General features: G+C 32.4%; 1 protein-coding gene across 3 annotated transcripts in view; it reads left to right on the top strand.

Moving 5' to 3' along the window:
- The window catches only part of LOC142322956 (uncharacterized), a 204,600-nt gene that overhangs the window by 103,447 nt on the left and 82,397 nt on the right, over positions 1-18,756 (top strand). For all 3 annotated transcript variants that reach the window (XM_075362068.1, XM_075362061.1, XM_075362052.1), the window contains one exon: positions 7,686-7,733. In XM_075362068.1, coding sequence (XP_075218183.1) covers positions 7,686-7,733 — 48 coding nt within the window. The remainder of the gene's footprint in view (positions 1-7,685; positions 7,734-18,756) is intronic.

Below are 18,756 nucleotides of genomic sequence, written 5' to 3'. Positions count from 1 at the left end.
CATCGTCCTGACGGCATCCACCTTTATTTCCAGAATTTCTGAGTTTTGGAAATTAAATCTTTTGATCCTTCGCAATAAATTACAGAGAATGTCTGGCTGTCGGATCAGATGATACCGATATAAATAAGCTTTGTAATAAAATCTGAGCTTGATGTACTCACCGCTAAATTTTCGGGACGGCTTCAGAGCTCGCCCTATCTTTAAGAAGCTCCGAGCTTTCGGGGGCTATATTGATGCTTCTCCATCAATCTCTTTTCCAACTATTATCACGTCGTCTTCTTTCCTGATTCTTTGAATGGGAATTTTCTCAATTTCAAGTTTTACAGAGGATGCATTATGTTTAGACTTCTTCTGCGGTTTAAATTGACTTTCCTTCACCTATTGACTGGTCGAAGGCCTATTCCTAAGTTGTGTAACAATCTTTTGTTTGGAGACATTGATGATACGTTTGTCATCGATATGTTCTATCTTGTTTGCTAGCACTGGTGCTGGTTCAGAAATTACGTCCTTTGCCGCAGAAGCTGCAGCAACCTGAGCATAAGATGCTAACTTCAGAGATCTGTTAAGCACAATTTCCTAGCATAAATTTGCTGATATTTTATTATCTGCATCTCCCTGATTTTTCTTTATAAACTGTACAGTTTGGAGATCTCGGTGACTAGTGCCTGTGACGATTGACAAAGACAGGGGGATCCCTGCACTAATTATCAGGAAGCATTATGGCTCACCACAAACAAACATTTGTTTTCTTGTGCATCCCACTGCTGTGTGTCCAAATTTCTATCATCCAAAAATCCGCAGTGGAATCGGGATGAATGGTCGAACATCAAATTTATGAAAGTGAGATTTTATCATGTCTAGACACTTGAGTTTGTTGAAAGTCAGGACATACGAGAAGGGGAGAACTTCTCTGTTGCGTCGTGTTGCACAACTACTCCTTATTTATAAAGTTTCTCAACGATTTCCTCTTCTGTGCAGTTCAATAAATGTCCGCAAACGACTACTCCCATTGAAGTAGTAAACGTACTATGGAGTGTATCTTCAATATCCAAGACCCCAATCTTCTTGACTTTAAGTAACTGTGACGATTGTAGGTCTTTAACAGTTTTAACGAATAGTCCCGTAGCAGGTTTTCTTGTCTCCTTTATAGGTCCTCCTGAAGGTTTCGTGATGCTTCGAGCTGTCAAGAAAGGACTAACTTTCTGGAAATTCCCTTCTTTTCTCTTGATCACCAAATATGTTTTAATCACTCCATTACTCTTCAGTCAGAACTTAATTCAATCCGTCTTATTACATCAGTATACTTAACGTTCTCTCTATACTTCTCTTGCGAGGACGAGGAGTCTCCAAGAGGAGGGTTTTTAAACTGACCTTCTGCCACATAGATTGCGGAAGTTTAAGTTTCCATAAGAAAGTGTCTCGAGGCAATATTTTGCAAGGTGCGCGCAGAGAAGTTAGGCATGCACCGGATCACTGATTCTGCCTGGATTCTCCCACTCAGACGCCTCCCACAGATTTAACCTGTGCCAGGGAGCTAAGAACTGCCTATCCCACTATACCGACATCACTGGGATTGCACGAAGCAGTAAGAGAGTCGATACTCCTTACCCATGAGACAATCCTGCCAAGAGTGAAAAGACTGACTCACACTAAGCGGCGCAAGACTTTGACATAGCAAGCTCGTATCAGCTCATCTCAAAACGGTTTCATTCTCGGGAAGAGATATAAGCGCGTCCCGTCCGCATTCCGCCCAACCTTGGTGAAAACAAATAATGCTCCCGATCCCGCTGTAAGTAGAAAAACTTAGAAGAACATGCGCAACCGGGTCGGAGAGCTCGTACTTCACAGGGGAGTTACTAAGAAAAACTATAACTTCTTGGCCGACAAAAGTGAAAGTACAGAAGTACCATGTCGTTGCCCACCCGGGATGTGTGGTCAGATATATTTACATGGACGTGGGATTGGATTTTTTCTGCAGCAATATTTATTACAATTATTATTATTATTATTATTATAACAAAGAAAAACATAGCGCACAGAAAATCAAGTTATATCACTGATTATAAATATAATTTGATTTACACTTTGTTTTCTTTCTTCTATTTATTGTTCATGATATTATGCACTTTTGCAGTTGCACTAATAACACTGTTTTATGATATGTAGTAGTAAACTAGAATATTATCAATCAGTAAATAAATCTTACGTGTATTATACAATACTAATATATCTTAGTTATAATTTAGTTGTAATTAATAAAAAGAGATTGAATGATAATTAAATCAGTTTAAATCAGTTTAGGTTGTATGAAACAGGGGCTGTTGTTACTTTGATATATGGTAGGGAGACTTGAGTGAATAGAAAGAAAGACTAACAAGCTATACAGATAGCGGATATGAAATGAAAACGGGCGCATTGGATTCAATAGGCAAAGAAAAAATATATTCGGGTAGAGTTGTAGATATTTATCCTTTATGAAAGAATTAAGGAATATAGATTTAAGGGGAGTTAATATTTTGATAGGATGGCGGAAGAGCGTTTATCGGTTCTAGCCAGAAATTATAGACCCAGAGGAAGGCGAGATCGAAAGACCAAAGAAGAGATAAGTGCCAGAACAGGCAGTACCGCCTAATCCTTGAAGGCAGAATAAGAATAATATAAATTACTTTATCTTTTATTTTGTATTGTTTTTCTTCTACATTGTTTTGTTTTATGACATTTTTGTCGACAGACCTTTGGTCGGATATAAATCAGTTTTGAACAAGTACGATTAAATAAAATGAAATTATCATTCGGCTTTTACGAACGCAAAAAAAAAATTAATGAAAATCACATAAAATTTTATTTCACTAATAACTTCTCATTTTCTTCATATTTTTTTCCATTGTTATTATTGAATTATTATTTATTGTTAAAACGTTTTTTACAATCAGAGGTTTATAAAACTGGTCAACGAGATTTTGGTCTCACGAGTACCAATAGGTACTTAATACAGTTTTTATTCTGTTTTCAAATATTTATTCACAATTTCTCCAACACTTACAGTGTTTTGTTATTTAATTTTTTTCAAATATTTTAAAACTTTTTCATCCATTGGTTCATCGTCAAGTAAAAGCTCCTAGATCATTGTAGTAGTATAGAAATGAGCATACGGCGCTTCACGCCGTATACCATCACCGACATATTGGAATTTCCCTTTTTCCCTGTGGGAATTTCCCTTTTCCCTTAGCGAGATGTTTGAAATACTGCAGGGATACCAACTTGAGTAATATATTGCTTTGAATATTATTTATAATAATTAATTCAAAGGTTGGTACCGCTGGCGAACAGCTGTTGTGTAGCGGTCGGTTTGAATTAAATAAATAAATAATAATTGAAACGAAAATAACTTGGTCGGCTAGGACTCGAACCCGGTCATGACGGGACGCGACTGGCTGACGCCTTAAACCAATCGGCTGCAGTGGCTCCCTGATGTAATGAGTGAAAAATGCTCTACATAAGCTGTGAATTTTAACATCACATCAGTCTGTACACACTCACCTACACTCACCTACCACCCACGCCACTACTAACCATCTTCACCCACACCCCCACCCCGCACTAATCCTACACTACCGCCACCACCGCTGCAGACATGTGCCTACATAAAACTTAAAACTAATCAAAAACATAGGAATGTGCTAAATTATCGAAATTATTATCATTCCCTATCCCTCTCTCTCTCTCTCTGCGTGTGTGTACGTAAACTACCACTACTATATCGCGTAAACATTCTGCACGATTTTCTCCATCGACTCGATCCAAAGTACATCGACGATGTCGGGGAAAATCCCGACGTCGTCGATAAACAAAAGTAAATATATTAGTACATATTAATTTTTTTCTTCTTTATAGCAGAAAAAAGAGATAAATATAATAGTACATATTCAATTTTGTTTCTTCTTTATAGCTGAAAAAAGATTTTTAATAACAAATATCATCTTCGTATACATAATGAATAGTTACTATGATTATTCCAAGATGGCTGACTGGCTACGGGCATCAATGACGTTACATTCCAAGATGGCCGACCGCCGCCATCTTGGATTTTGACGACCGTATCCCCATTTCTAAACTACTGTGTGTATATGTATTTGTGTATTTCAAATATCCCGCTAAGTGACAAGGGAAATTCCCATGGGGAAAAGGGAATTCCCACAGGGAAAAGGGAAATTCCAAGGTGGAAGACGGTGCCATATTGGAATCCATGATGGCGGCCTGTCGGTCATCTTGAATTTTGGCGCCGTATGCCCATTTCTACCCTACTCGTTGTAAATGTGATGGAACCACATGAGCTAACTCAAAGGGTAGCGTTGCTACTGTTGTGCTGGTTCAGCCGTTATAAACATGTACATTTGTTATCTAGTGCAGCACACAATCATCACAACGATGCCAGTGGTGAGATAATAGTGAACCAGTGAAAACGTTATTTTTAGTGCTTTGTGTGTGAATTAATTTTTTTAAATAATCGTTAGTTGTAAAATGCCTCGAGTTTATATAAATAATCCTAACAATTTTTGTCATATATGTGGTGAAGAGACGCTGAAGTCCCAAAAGTCAAACCTTACTCCATTATTAAAAAAGTGTTATGAGCTTTATTTTGGGTGTAAAGTCGGGGACCAAGGGCCTGTTGTTTATTGTATTCTAGGCTTCTTACTGCATGGAAAAATTGCACACGCTACATGCTATTTGCTATCCCTCTGATTTGGAGGAAATACAAAGATCACTCTTCTGATTCTTATTTCTCCTTAACAAACATTAAAGGGATTACGTAAAAACCAAACATACTGTGGTGTACTTTAACTTGCAATCTGCAATAAGCATTACAAAGAATTTCCCATAACAAATCCTGCAGAACATGTGGCATTAGATGAACAGATCTCAGAGTCTAATGGAAGTAAGGAAGAAAAAGAAACATATTCTGGTGATAGAACTTGAACAAAGCATTTATTTCATCTGAGCATTATTTACTGACTCAAGAAATCTTAACAATCTCATATGAGATTTAAAATTATCCAAAAAACTTATCCCGGTTAAAAACTTAAAATTATCCCGGCTAGAACTTATGTACTTATCGTAATCGTCATTCTGAATTTAAAGACTATTTTTCTGAAGTAAATGTTTTGTAATGACATTTCTTCTCTTATGGAGACACTTTTTAATGAACACAACCAGAATAGCGCTTATTCATTGATTTCTCTAAAGGTAGTTTAAAAGCTGTACTTTTGCATAATAGCAATAAATTCAGTGTAGGAATGGAATATTTGGGGTGATTTCAAGGTAATTGCAGTTATTCTTGACCTGCAGCTTGGTTACAAAAAGTATTGTTTTTTTCTGTGAATGGGATAGTAGGGACAGAAAAAACCATTTTTAGACAAAAATGGCCTAAACATGAATCACTCATTCCTGAGCAGAAAAATGTGAAACATGATCCATTTTGTAATCCTGAAAATGTGTATCTACTTCCGTTATATATCAAACTAGGATTAATGAAAAGTTTCAAGGCCATGGACAATACTCCTGCTTTCATGTACATAAAATAGAAGTTTCCTAAAATTAGTGATGCAAACTTGAAGAAGGAATATTTGTGGTTTCACACATACGATTACTAATGCATGAAGAAATGTTTGAGGAATTATTGAATCCACTGAAGAAACCAGCTTGGCAAGCATTCAAAAATGTTACTCAGGTTTTTTGGGGAAATTAAAAGGCGGAAAATTACCGTGATATTGTTAACAATCTTATAACATCTTATACAAATTTGGGTTGTAATATGTCCTTAAAAGTACGCTCCTGCACTCACACCTAGATTTCTGCCTGGAAAACCTTGGCGCAGTGAGCGATGAGCACGGGAAACACTTTCATCAAGAGATTTCAGCAATGGAAAAGAGGTATCAAGGCAAATGGAATCCTAATATGCTGGCCGACTATTATTGGACCATCAAAAGGGATGCTCCCCAAACGAAATATAGCAGAAAATCGTCATTTCTTACTCTCTAGTTGAGTCAAATGTTTGAATATTAAGTAGTTAAAAAATCAGGAAGTATTAAATTGTTTGAAATTATAAATGACTACTTCTCGGAAACCTTGCGTAATGGGGAAAACCGATATCATAATTGAATTCAGGAGAAAAAGTACTATCAGAATCACATGTTTTTCTTCCGGAGGTAAAAAATCTTTTTTTGTTCCCCAGTATAATTATTAATAAACCAACATATTTAAATTAAAAAGAAGTTAAAAAAATGATATGCATATGAAGTTGGATTCGAACCAATGTGCCTTCCCCTTGTAACATCCAATTATTTCATTAATTAAAATTTTATTTGGCTATAATTCCGGAACCAATCAAAAAAATACCACTTATGATATATCGTTGAAAAGCTTTCAAAGAGGGCTTATTTCTGCAGTTAAGAAAAAGTTCAAAATCCCAATTTATTAAGAAATCTGGCCATATACACATGTTAATCCAGTTGATTGCAATCAAAAGGCGAGGTGCACAACTAGATGTTACACCAATCCTAAATAAAAAATTGCAACATTCTACGGCTAATCCTTTTTTGAGTTATGCGAGAAATTTTGTACGTACAGACCTCACCCGAAACTAGTCAAAATGGATTCAGGGATGGTCAAAATGAATGTTTCCGTTGAAATCTGAAAACCGAAAATTTTCGCGAATGCAATACTTCTTTTATTTCGTACAAGGAAGTAAAAATATGATAATGTACAATATAATTGTAAATATATAGTTTATTTATATAATATAAATAAATATGATAAATATACAATAAACAAACAAATCCATGCCATCCTTTTTATGGAGAATGATAATCATCATTATTATCAACAGTGTATCTTATCGGTATATCTTCTGATACCCAAGGTTTTCTAGCAGTTCTCTTTGTTCCGCCTAATTTTGCTTCTGCTGATTTAAGAATTTCCTTTTTAACATTCTCCCATTCTTCATCTACATTTTCTACCTTATCTTTTTTTCAGACCTCTTGCGATGTCCTCCTCAAAAATCTTCTGTACCTCTTCCTCCTCAAGCTTCTCTAAATTCCACCAATTCATCTGACACCTATTCTTTAGGTTTTTAAACACCAATCTGCATTTTATTATCACTAAATTATGGTCGCTATCAATGTCTGCTCCAGGGTAAGCTTTGCAGTCGACGAGTTAATTTCTAAATCTTTGCTTAACCATGATATAATGATACCTTGTAGTTCACCTGGATTTTTCATGTGTATATTTTCTCTATTATGATTTTTAACCTACATTTGGATTATGATTATTATTAATATTGATATTACATGTTTATTTTTAATATTTCACGTTATCTGTACTAATAAATAAAAGGAATATTTTACCAAAGAGTTTCTTAAATCTCGTGCAATAGTGAGTTCACTTCGTAAAAATGTTACGTGGCATGATTTTGAAACGATTTTGTGTGAGATCGATTATGCATCTTTATCGTACAATGATATAGTTACAATTTTTTAAAAATGATTTTAATTTTTGTTTTAAATAATTCTTTATTATACTGAATAAATAATAGTTAAAAGTATTTTGACAAAAATTATCTATGATATTATATATTTGCAATTTTAATGAATATTTATTTCATACTAATTTGTTTACTTTATTTTCAGCCAATTCTACGGCGAAAATCTTATGAAGGAAAACTTACGTATAAAATCGTAAGTAATTATATGCATTTAATTACAAAAAACTTCATATTTTTCTTTTGGTGTTTTAATTAAAATAAGATACTAGTGTGTCCTTTTACGAAAGAGGCATACATCAGGAACATTAAACTGTTTTACACTCATTCAATTACACGTAAACTCGATTGCGTTTGTTCAGGCTCAATAAATAATCTGGGTTGCAGCTTTTATGCAACTATTTATGTAAGGTATTAATAACCGATTGAGTACCAGTTTATTGATATATTTGTAAAACATAAGGTTAACAAGAAGCAACTGTAAAAAAACCTCCAACAACATGTAAGTAGTATAGAAACCTTGCATACGACTGTAATTGCCCCCCACCACTTTACACCCGTATGTAAGTAAATTATACAATACATTAAAATAAAAAAAAAATAAATAACTAAAAATTCTACTTACGAAGGTTGTTTAATTACTTTGCCGGTTAACGGTGAATAAGCCACCACATTTTCATATATTATTAAACAATACGCGATTGTATTTGGTTTAAAATTCTCTTCAACTTCAATATTAATTTTCAATTCAATAACACCCATTTTTATCGATTCATTCTGTCGTGAACAATCAATCACTTACAAGGGATATTTGTTTTTATAATCTGAAAACGTATATGGTGAATCGGTCAATTTATAATACGATTGTTTAAAACCGACAAAAATTTGTACATCATCATTCGATTGCTCTCTAAATCCTCATATGGATAACAGTTTGAATTTATAAATACTTTAATATTTTTAACGTTTCACGAATCAAATTCTGACGCGTTCTTCGTAGCTTTATTCAATATATCGGTTTGATACCCTACAATAACATATCTATTGTAATAACATACCCTACAATAACAATATCGGTCTAATTGTGATGATGTTTTTACATTCCAAACCAAAGATTTTGTCTGTGGGACTGTTGGATTCTGATGAATTTCCCAACTTCTAAACGGTATACGCAATTTCATTTTTTCTCTCAATTTGGCCAATTCCAACTGATATTGACTTGATACCTTTAAATATGGTACAAGCCATGCAACATCTGTTATTTCTAGTCTAGATTTATGATCTGAAACGGTGGCCAGTGTAGCGTTTACATCATCACTAGTACGTTTCAATAGCAATTCTTGCCTGTTGTTTATAATTAATTTCTTATAATCTTCGGCAAAACCCAACAACATTGAAAGGGGAATGTATAAAGTAAACGCCCCATCGTCGTCCATATTAATTTTATTTGTACCAGTAACCCACCTGGCTTGTTTCGACAATACAATCGAATTGTTTGTTATTGAAATTACATTTTTTGTAATAGTGGTCACGCCTAAGTTTTTCGTGCTGACCACCTCTTGCCCGTTTACTTTATAAACAATCTCATCGAATAAAAAGGCGCCGGCAAAATTAACCAATTCTGATGTTGATTTTTTATTGTTTTCACCAACAAGTTTCCCACGAATACGTAGACAACTGTCGCCCGGAACAGTATACACGTCCGGTTGATTTATTCTTATTATAATTTTATCACCTGTTTTAAAGTTGTTTTCAAATGGAGTGTGCTTATGTATTTGTTTATATGTTAACGATTCGTCAGTACACGCGATTTTTTAACATTTAAATAATTCATCTCTATAAGAAAAAAATATTTTTCATTTCAACAACGTATTGATGCTTTAAAATAACATTCTACGAGTCGGAGCCTGGAATGATAGAAGTTTAAAAAGGGTTGATAGGCTAGAAAATTTAAAAAGGGAAATGGATAGGACAAATGTAGATGTAGTAGGAATTAGTGAGGTGAGGAGGGAAGAGGAAGGCGACTTTTGGTCAAGTGATTTTAGAATAATTGACTCAGCTTCAAATAATGGGCAAGCAGGAGTAGGTTTCATAATGAACAAGAAGATAGGGAAGAGAGTAGAGTATTTCAAAACGCACAGCGATAGAATCATTGTAATAAGGATAAAATCAAAACCTAAACCGACAACGATTGTTAACGTCTATATGCCTACAAGCGCCCATGATGATGATGAGGTAGAGAGTGTATACAAAGAGATTGATAAAGTAATTAAACGCGTAAAAGGAGATGAAAATTTAATAATAGTTTTATATTGGATGCAAGCATTGGAAAAGGCAAGGAAGGAAATATAGTGGGTGAATACGGGCTGGGCAAAAGGAACCAAAGAGGGGACCGACTTATAGAGTTTTGTACGAAGGATAGATAAGTAATTGCCAACATCCAATTTAAAAATCATAATAGAAGAATATACACTTGGAAAAAGCCAGGCGATACTGCAAGGTATCAGAGAGATTATATCATGGTTAAGCAAAGATTTAGAAACCAACTCGTTGACTGCAAAACTTACCCTGGAGCAGACATTGATAGCGACCATAATTTGGTGATAATGAAATGTCGATTGGGGTTTAAAAACCTGAAGAAAAGGTATCAGATGAATCGGTGGAATTTAGAGAAGCTTGAGGAAGAGGAGGTAAAGAAGATTTTTGAGGAGAACATCGCAAGAGGTCTGAGTAAAAAATATAAAGTAGAAAATGTAGAAAAAGAATGGTAGAATGTTAAAAAGGAAATTCTTAAATCAGCAGAAGCAAACTTAGGCGGAATAAAGAGAACTGGTAGAAAACCTTGGGTTTCAGACGATATATTGCAGCTGATGGATGAACGTAGAAAATATAAGAATGCTAGTGATGAAGAAAGTAAAAGGAACTATCTGCAATTAAGAAATGCTATAAACAGGAAGTGCAAACTGGCGAAAGAAGAGTGGATTAAAGAAAAGTGTTCAGAAGTGGAAAGAGAAATGAACATTGGTAAAATAGACGGAGCATACAGGAAAGTTAAGGAAACTTTTGGGGTACATAAATTAAAATCTAATGTGTTAAACAAAGATGGTACACCAATATATAATACGAAAAGTAAAGTCGATAGATTGGTGGAATATATTGAAGAGTTATACGGAGGAAATGAATTAGAAGATGGTGTTATAGAGGAAGAAGAGGAAGTTGAGGAGGATGAAATGGGAGAAACAATACTGAAATCTGAATTTAAGAGAGCATTAAAAGATTTAAATGGCAGAAAGGCTCCTGGAATAGACGGAATACCTGTATAATTACTGCGCAGTGCAGGTGAGGAAGCGATTGATACAAAATATAAGGATATAGCCGATATAAGGATATAAGGATATAAGGATATATACAAACTGGTGTGTAATATTTATGAAAAAGGGGAATTTCCGTCAGACTTCAAAAAAAGTGTTATAGTCATGATACCAAAGAAAGCAGGGGCAGATAAATGTGAAGAATACAGAACAATTAGTTTAACTAGTCATGCATCAAAAATCTTAACTAGAATTCTATACAGAAGAATTGAGAGGCGAGTGGAAGAAGTGTTAGGAGAAGACCAAGTTGGTTTCAGGAAAAGTATAGGGACAAGGGAAGCAATTTTAGGCCTCAGATAAATAGTAGAAGGAAGATTAAAGAAAAACAAACCAACATACTTGGCGTTTATAGACCTAGAAAAGGCATTCGATAATGTAGACTGGAATAAAAAGTTCAGCATTTTAAAAAAATTAGGGTTCAAATACAGAGATAGAAGAACAATTGCTAAGATGTACAGGAACCAAATAGCAACAGTAACAATTGAAGAACATAAGAAAGAAGCCCCATAATAAGAATGGGAGTCCGACAAGGATGTTTCCTATCCCCGTTCCTTTTTAATCTTTACATGGAACTAGCAGTTAATGATGTTAAAGAACAATTTAGATTCGGAGTAACAGTACAAGGTGAAAAGATACAGATGCTACGATTTGCTGATGATATAGTAATTCTAGCCGAGAGTAAAAAGGATTTAGAAGAAACAATGAACGGCATAGATGAAGTCCTACGCAAGAACTATCGCATGAAAATAAACAAGAACAAAACAAAAGTAATGAAATGTAGTAGAAATAACAAAGATGGTCCACTGAATGTGAAAATAGGAGGAGAAAAGATTATGGAGGTAGAAGAATTTTGTTATTTGGGAAGTAGAATTACTAAAGATGGACGAAGCAGGAGCGATATAAAATGCCGAATAGCTTAAGCTAAACGAGCCTTCAGTAAGAAATATAATTTGTTTACATCAAAAATTAATTTAAATGTCAGGAAAAGATTTTTGAAAGTGTATGTTTGGATGGTCGCTTTATATGGAAGTGAAACTTGGACAATTTGACAATTGGAGTATCTGAGAAGAAACGATTAGAAGCTTTTGAAATGTGGTGCTATAGGAGAATGTTAAAAATCAGATGGGTGGATAAAGTGACAAATGAAGAGGTATTGCGGCAAATAGCCGAAGAAAGAAGCATTTGGAAAAATATAGTTGAAAGAATAGACAGACTTATAGGCCACATACTTAGGCATCCTGGAATAGTCGCTTTAATATTGGAAGGACAGGTAGAAGGGAAAAATTGTGTAGGCTGGCCACGTTTGGAATATGTAAAACAAATTGTTAGGGATGTAGGATGTAGAGGGTATACTGAAATGAAACGACTAGTACTAGATGGGGAATCTTGGAGAGCTGCATTAATCCAGTCAAATGACTGAAGACAAAAAAAAAAAAATTGATGCTTTATAATTTTCCACCAAAAATTTCAAATCCTAGAGATTTTAATTTTTTAATTCTTTCCTCTGTTTGTTTATATTTAACATCATCAACACAGCCACTTTTATATGGCATTTCTATTAAAAAGAAAAAAATCAAATTGCAACAACTTGTTTACATTCTCTCAATACAAACGACATGCTTACTCGTTCGCCACGTAAATTTAACAACTGATCGTTTTCATCAGTCAAATTTATTATCAAGTTGGTAATTTCTTTTTCATCTACTGGTACAAATGTAATATGAAATGGACATTTTTCAATCATTTCACCAGGATTGACACTCAATGGGAAATCATACAAAATGCAATCTTGTTTCTCGTTTTTATATCCGCCCGAAATAATATTACATTTTACACGTATTACAGTTACAGGAGCGATATTTATTAATCGATCTGAATGTTGTGTTTGATTTGATAATTCTCGCCCCATAACCTGATAGACTGCCAATACTTGCATCTGTATCTGAAAACACGGTGCTTTTAATTTCACATTGTAACGTATTGGTATTTGCCTTTAATGCGATTAATTTTTTAATTTTCTCCATTTCATGATGTATATATTAACCAACATCTTCAATTTCATAACTACCCTTCGGTATTGTTATGTAATTTTTCTTTGAAAATTCATAATTGTTATTTTCATTTTTTTAACGTCCTTGTCGAACGCAAAACACAATTTATTATTTTTGTTTTCTTCAACATTTGGAATCGTGTTGGCCGTCATCAACCAATTTAAGCCCAATTCATATTGGCCTTTTGAAAGATCTATTAAAGAAAAAAAATGTTTTTTTAATCAACGAATTGTTTCCATCAATCGACAACAAACACGACATGTCTAAAATGAGAAAATTTAAAATTAAAATGTACAATTTATTCAGATAAAAATTCCAAACACCATCGACCGCAAATTACATCATTATTGACTTGATATGTGTTCTAATTGTATGTTACATTAGATTTTCCAAAATAATTCATCAATTCTGGAGGTGGGTGTACGTTTCCTATACCATCAAAATAGTCTACATTTTTATCGACTTTTCTAAAGAGAACCCAATGTGTACCATTGCCTATTGAAGTATCCATATTGATTATAGCACATTCATTTTTCCAATCTTTTTTAGTAAAGCGTCCAACATAAAAATACCTCTGCAATGTGGAATTTTCAATTGTTTTGCATACTCAATCAATTCGTCGTCATATAAAGCATGCCTCGGTATTGAATCGATTATTTTTTTATTACTCTTCTGCCACTTTTCTTCAATTTTGCTCTCCCCCCACTTTTCTTTAATTTTAATCGACCCCAAAATTTAGATTTTAATTTAATCGCATTTGTTACAGCATAGGCAGCCGCTCTTTCAGTCAAACTACTATCCAGCCCAATTACACGTACCCAAGCTCTCTCAGCCAGTGCTTTTTCGGCTTGGGCTTAGGTTTTGGTGTCTGAATATCTGGAAAAGGCAATATCTTGCAATTTACAGGCATCATCCAATTTATTAACGCCTTTATCTCTACATTTCAATCTTTTATCCAATTTCGTGCCAGGACCTCAATAACTGTAACCTGGTAAATGCGCTTCAACTGGTAATAAATCTACAGCTTTATTCGCAACAGAACCAATATCACGGCCTTTTTTCTTAGTCTGTCTTTTTGGGCTTGTCTTGGTCTTTTTGTCTGTCTGGTATTTTTTCTTGTTCATGTCTATATATAAAAAAAATTAATTTCAATTTAAATAAACTGTTGATATTATGGTTTATAGAGTACTTTAAATTGTCAATTCATTTTTTCAAATCATTGCCCCGACATTGGATTTAATTTGGTTCGCGATGAAATCTTCTGTAATGCGACCGTTTAATTCATTGTCAATATACGTGGCAATTTCTTCTTTAAAAGGTACAAGGGAATCTTTCATAAATTCAACAGTTGCATCTGAAAGTGTCACTTTTTCATCCTGTATATATTTTGTAATGTTTACATCAAGATTTGTCATTTCTTCATTTAATCGTTCTAAACTCACAAACGTTTCACCTAGACTGTTTCCACATTCGTCATACATAAGTTTACATCGTTTAAAATTCAACGCATCCTTTTCATCGATAGGATCAGACACATTACACAATCTATGATGTTTTACATCAAAATTTCCTTCTGGTGTGAGTGAAAACCCTCGTTCTCCACGTCGACGACCTTTACCTAATTTTATTCGCGACATTTCTCTATATAAAAAAATGTAAAAGTAATATTCAAAAACCTATTCAAATTCAATATCTTTCAATTGTTTAATTATGGATATTATTTCATTTGAAACGGTCTTGTTTCCAGTATTATATTCACTCACAAGGGTATACAATCTATCAATCAATTCGTTTGGATCGTCCCAATATAATTCGTGCAATAACCCAGAACCACTAAAAGACGATAATGGTGTTTTATATGGGGAGATTGGGTAAACGTTTTTTTTTTTTAAGGAAACAATTTTCTAATCTCTTCATTATATTTAAAACATTTATTCGTCTTGACTATGTGAATCGTGTGGTTCCATCAAATGAGCACCAGTATATTTCAACATTTTTCCAGAAGCTTTCATATCTTCTGTGTGAACCTTTTTCAAGTCTGGAGTTTTATAAACCAACAACTATAAAAGACCTGGTGTGGCGTAATAAATGAAATCCCCCAAATAAATTTTATCGTCCTTAAATTCAATTTTAATGTCGCCCAAAGTACAATTATCTATATTTTTATCATACTTTACACAATATACATGGTCTAGAGATACTTTCGGACAGTTTTTAACGTTTCTAAGTATGGTTTAATTATTTCAGTGTCACTTTCTTCTATAATAGTCGTATATTTTGTATATATTCTAGGTTGTTCTTCTTGAGATTGTTCACAATATAGTGGCAATGTTGTTTGTTCAGATACTAATGTAGAATAGGCTTCATCTTCTTCTTCTGAATCTTGTTCCAATAAACATTTTTCACATCTATCTTAGTGTCTTTCTAAATGAGCCGACAATCTATAACCCAATTCACGCCCTCCTCTGCCTACATCAATTTCTCCATCAGTTTTAGGAGGAAGTTGTCTGGATTTATTTACTTTTTCTTTAATTTCAATTATAGGATTATTATTGGTTTGAATCGTTTAGTAAATAAAGCTTCTTCTTCAGCAAACTCATCATAAAGACTGCATGTTTACGTTTAAAATCTTTATTAAGCTTGTCAATTTCAATCATTTGTTTATCCTTTTTCATTGCTCTAAAAGAAAAAAAAGAAACTTAAAAACGATCATTTTATTAACGTTATACGTTACGTTAATCCTTACGTTCAATAATGATGAATTTATCGATATTGTTTCCATATCGACCTTAATTTGTCGAAGTTTACATGATCATCGTAAATGTGTTTTAAATTTAAATTGACTTGTTTGAATAAAATTAAAAAATTACAATTGCCACGTACGAGTTGATTTTGTATTTTAGTATAAGCTTGTGCTAGATAAAAAAAATCAATTTTTATATTATTGACGACCCCGTGCAATATAAGCACCGTTATTATTTTGTTCCTCTTTTATTACATCATCAAAAATCATTATTGAATGTGGTTCAATCGCCTCTGGTTGAGGGACTTGATCGTTTTCAGTGTATTCATAATAGCCCATTTCAGGATTCATCATCACTAAATTTGACAGCATCCTATAGAAAAGTTGATGAAGCGATTTTGAGAAAATGTACAAGTTTTGAAAACGTGCACCGCTTTCTTGAACAAATAGATTAAAAACTGCATTTGTTTTACCACAATTGGATGGGCCGCATACAATACATCTAATGGTGTTTGGCAAGAGAGAATCTTGTTTACTTTTGTTTTTAAATGTACAACCCCCCAATACATTTACAATGGGGAATTTTTTTTTGTTGTACATCTCTCTAGAGAAAAATTAAAATTAAAAATTAATAAATTATTCCCAATTTAAAGTTATATTGAAAAAACGATGGCTGTGAAAATTAACTTTTGATAAAACAATGGGAAGTTCTTTTTTAAACGACTCTACATAATCAAATTCATAACATTTTTCAAAAATAGGGCCACATTTATGAAAAATGTCATATTATATTTTCAAATGTATTGTTTTACAATCATTTGCTATAAATTTTATATAGAAATAAATCGCATCAATTGCAGATTCTACTTGCAATGGAATATAATAGGTTGAATATGAATTTGGTAAAATAATTTTATTATTACGAAGCTTCATTTAGGTATCTATAAAAAGTTAACTTTTTTAAATTGAAATAGACTATTAATAATATTAGGTTTTTTTATTTATTTACAAACTGTCTAAAATTAACAATTTAAAATATTTAAAATTAATATTATTATAATAATTAAAAATACTAATTAAAAAGTTATTATGTCCGATTTTAAAATTAATTTAAAAGTGATTAAAACTGTTAATCGAGTGGTAAAAACACATTTTAATTTTATTTCATCAATTTCAAAAAATGTTGAGAAAAGGACGTGTCTCGAAAACGGTGCGTCCTAAGCGGATGAAACTAGTGGCTATCGATTCAGAAAATTTGAAAGTACTTTACGTTAAGCCTTTCAAAATCGCGCTAAAAATCGTCTAGGATGCAGCGTGTTCGAGATACGCCCTTTTTTAAAATTTTATTTAAAATGTAGACTTTTTGGATTTAAAATTGGCGGCACATCTTTGACCGTCTTAAATGTCAATAAAAAATTTCAAAATCTTTTTCGCGCCAATTTTTAAAGTTTTTAAAAGTCTCTAGGAGTCTCTAAAAGTCTAATATTTTTCTAGAGATTGTAAACACTGTTGAAGATTTTTAAAATTGCTTACGTCAATGAGAAATTAAATGTATTTTTTAATAGTTGTACACCATGTAAATAGATCGTCAACTATATTATAGTATATAAATACTATCTATAAAGTCGATTCAAAGGGTACAAATCAATTACATTTAGTAATTTCTGGGTTATAGATGAATAATTTAAACTTTATATTAAACATTTTCGCAGTTTTATATTAAACACTTTTATAAAACTTTTTAAAATGTTCAATTTATTGAAAATAGTAGACATTTTTACAAATTATATTTTAGAATTAATAGAATCATTTGGTGGTGAAGATTTTTACCGCCAAGATAATTTATATAAAGTCGTTTCAAAGGGTACAAATCCATTAGATTTAGTAATTTATGATACTTATTTTGTAAAACAGAATCTAAAAAATTGATAGAGTATTTTGACACAAAATCCATTAGATTTAGTAATTTCTGGTTTGTAGATGAATAACTTAAACTTTTCAAATATTAAACATTTTTGCAATTTTACATAATATTTAAAATTAATATTTTGTTGTTAAAAAATTAATTGAAGCTGCCCATCAGATACGAGGCTCGGCTTTTTATGATGTTAAAGGTGATGTTAAAGTTAAAATAACTAAAATTATTACCAACACAAGAATTATTATTCTCAATAATTAGTCGGCTCGAATTCGAGCTGAAAAAATACCCTATATCCAGAGGGTAGAAATCCATCGATTTGCTGATTTTTTTTTAATGCAAAAAATTTATGTAAAGATGATGGGAAACGATTTATAAATTGAATTTAAAATAAGAATCTATTATTATTCCCAAAAGTTAGTCGGCCTGAATTCGGTCCAACAAAATATCCTAAATAAAGTGAATCGAAAGGATATAAAATCCATTAGATTTATTAATTTGAGGATTGTAGATGAATAATTTTAACTTTTCAATTTATAGAAAATATTAGACATTTTTGCAATTTTGTAAAAAGTTGTAAATATTTATAAATAATATTTTATTGTAGATGAAAAAATTTATTTTTATATAGAAATAAAATGACTAGTTTAACAGATGTTTGTTACGATCAAATAAAATACAATTTTTCATATGGTATATTTGGTGATTTCAAGTTAATTATTGACACAAATACGGGGTTTTTAACGCAACAAAATTATGTCATGATGGAGGGAAACGATTTGAAAATTGGTTTCGTAATAAAGAATTAAAAAAATTAATAGAGTATTTTGGTCACTCACATTCGAATGACCAAAATAATTTATATAAAGTAGTTTCAAAGGGTACAAATCCACTAGATTTAGTAATTTCTGGTACTTATTTAAGGGAGGAATTAATTTTAAATTTAGCTTGTTGGATCTCTACTAATTTCTATAAAAAATGCTATAAAATTATTAGATTATTTTATTAAAGATTTCAAGTCATTTCAAAATGATATTATTCAACTAAATTAAAACTTGCAATATATAGAATTTGAAAATAAGAAACTTGTATATGAAAATAATAGACTTGAAGATGTAAATCTAAAACTCAAGTTG

The sequence above is a fragment of the Lycorma delicatula genome, chromosome 1 (assembly GCF_047948215.1).
Source record: "Lycorma delicatula isolate Av1 chromosome 1, ASM4794821v1, whole genome shotgun sequence".
Classification (NCBI taxonomy): domain Eukaryota; kingdom Metazoa; phylum Arthropoda; class Insecta; order Hemiptera; family Fulgoridae; genus Lycorma; species Lycorma delicatula.
Note: the sequence above shows the minus strand (reverse complement) of the source record. Positions and strands in the feature narration are given on the sequence as shown.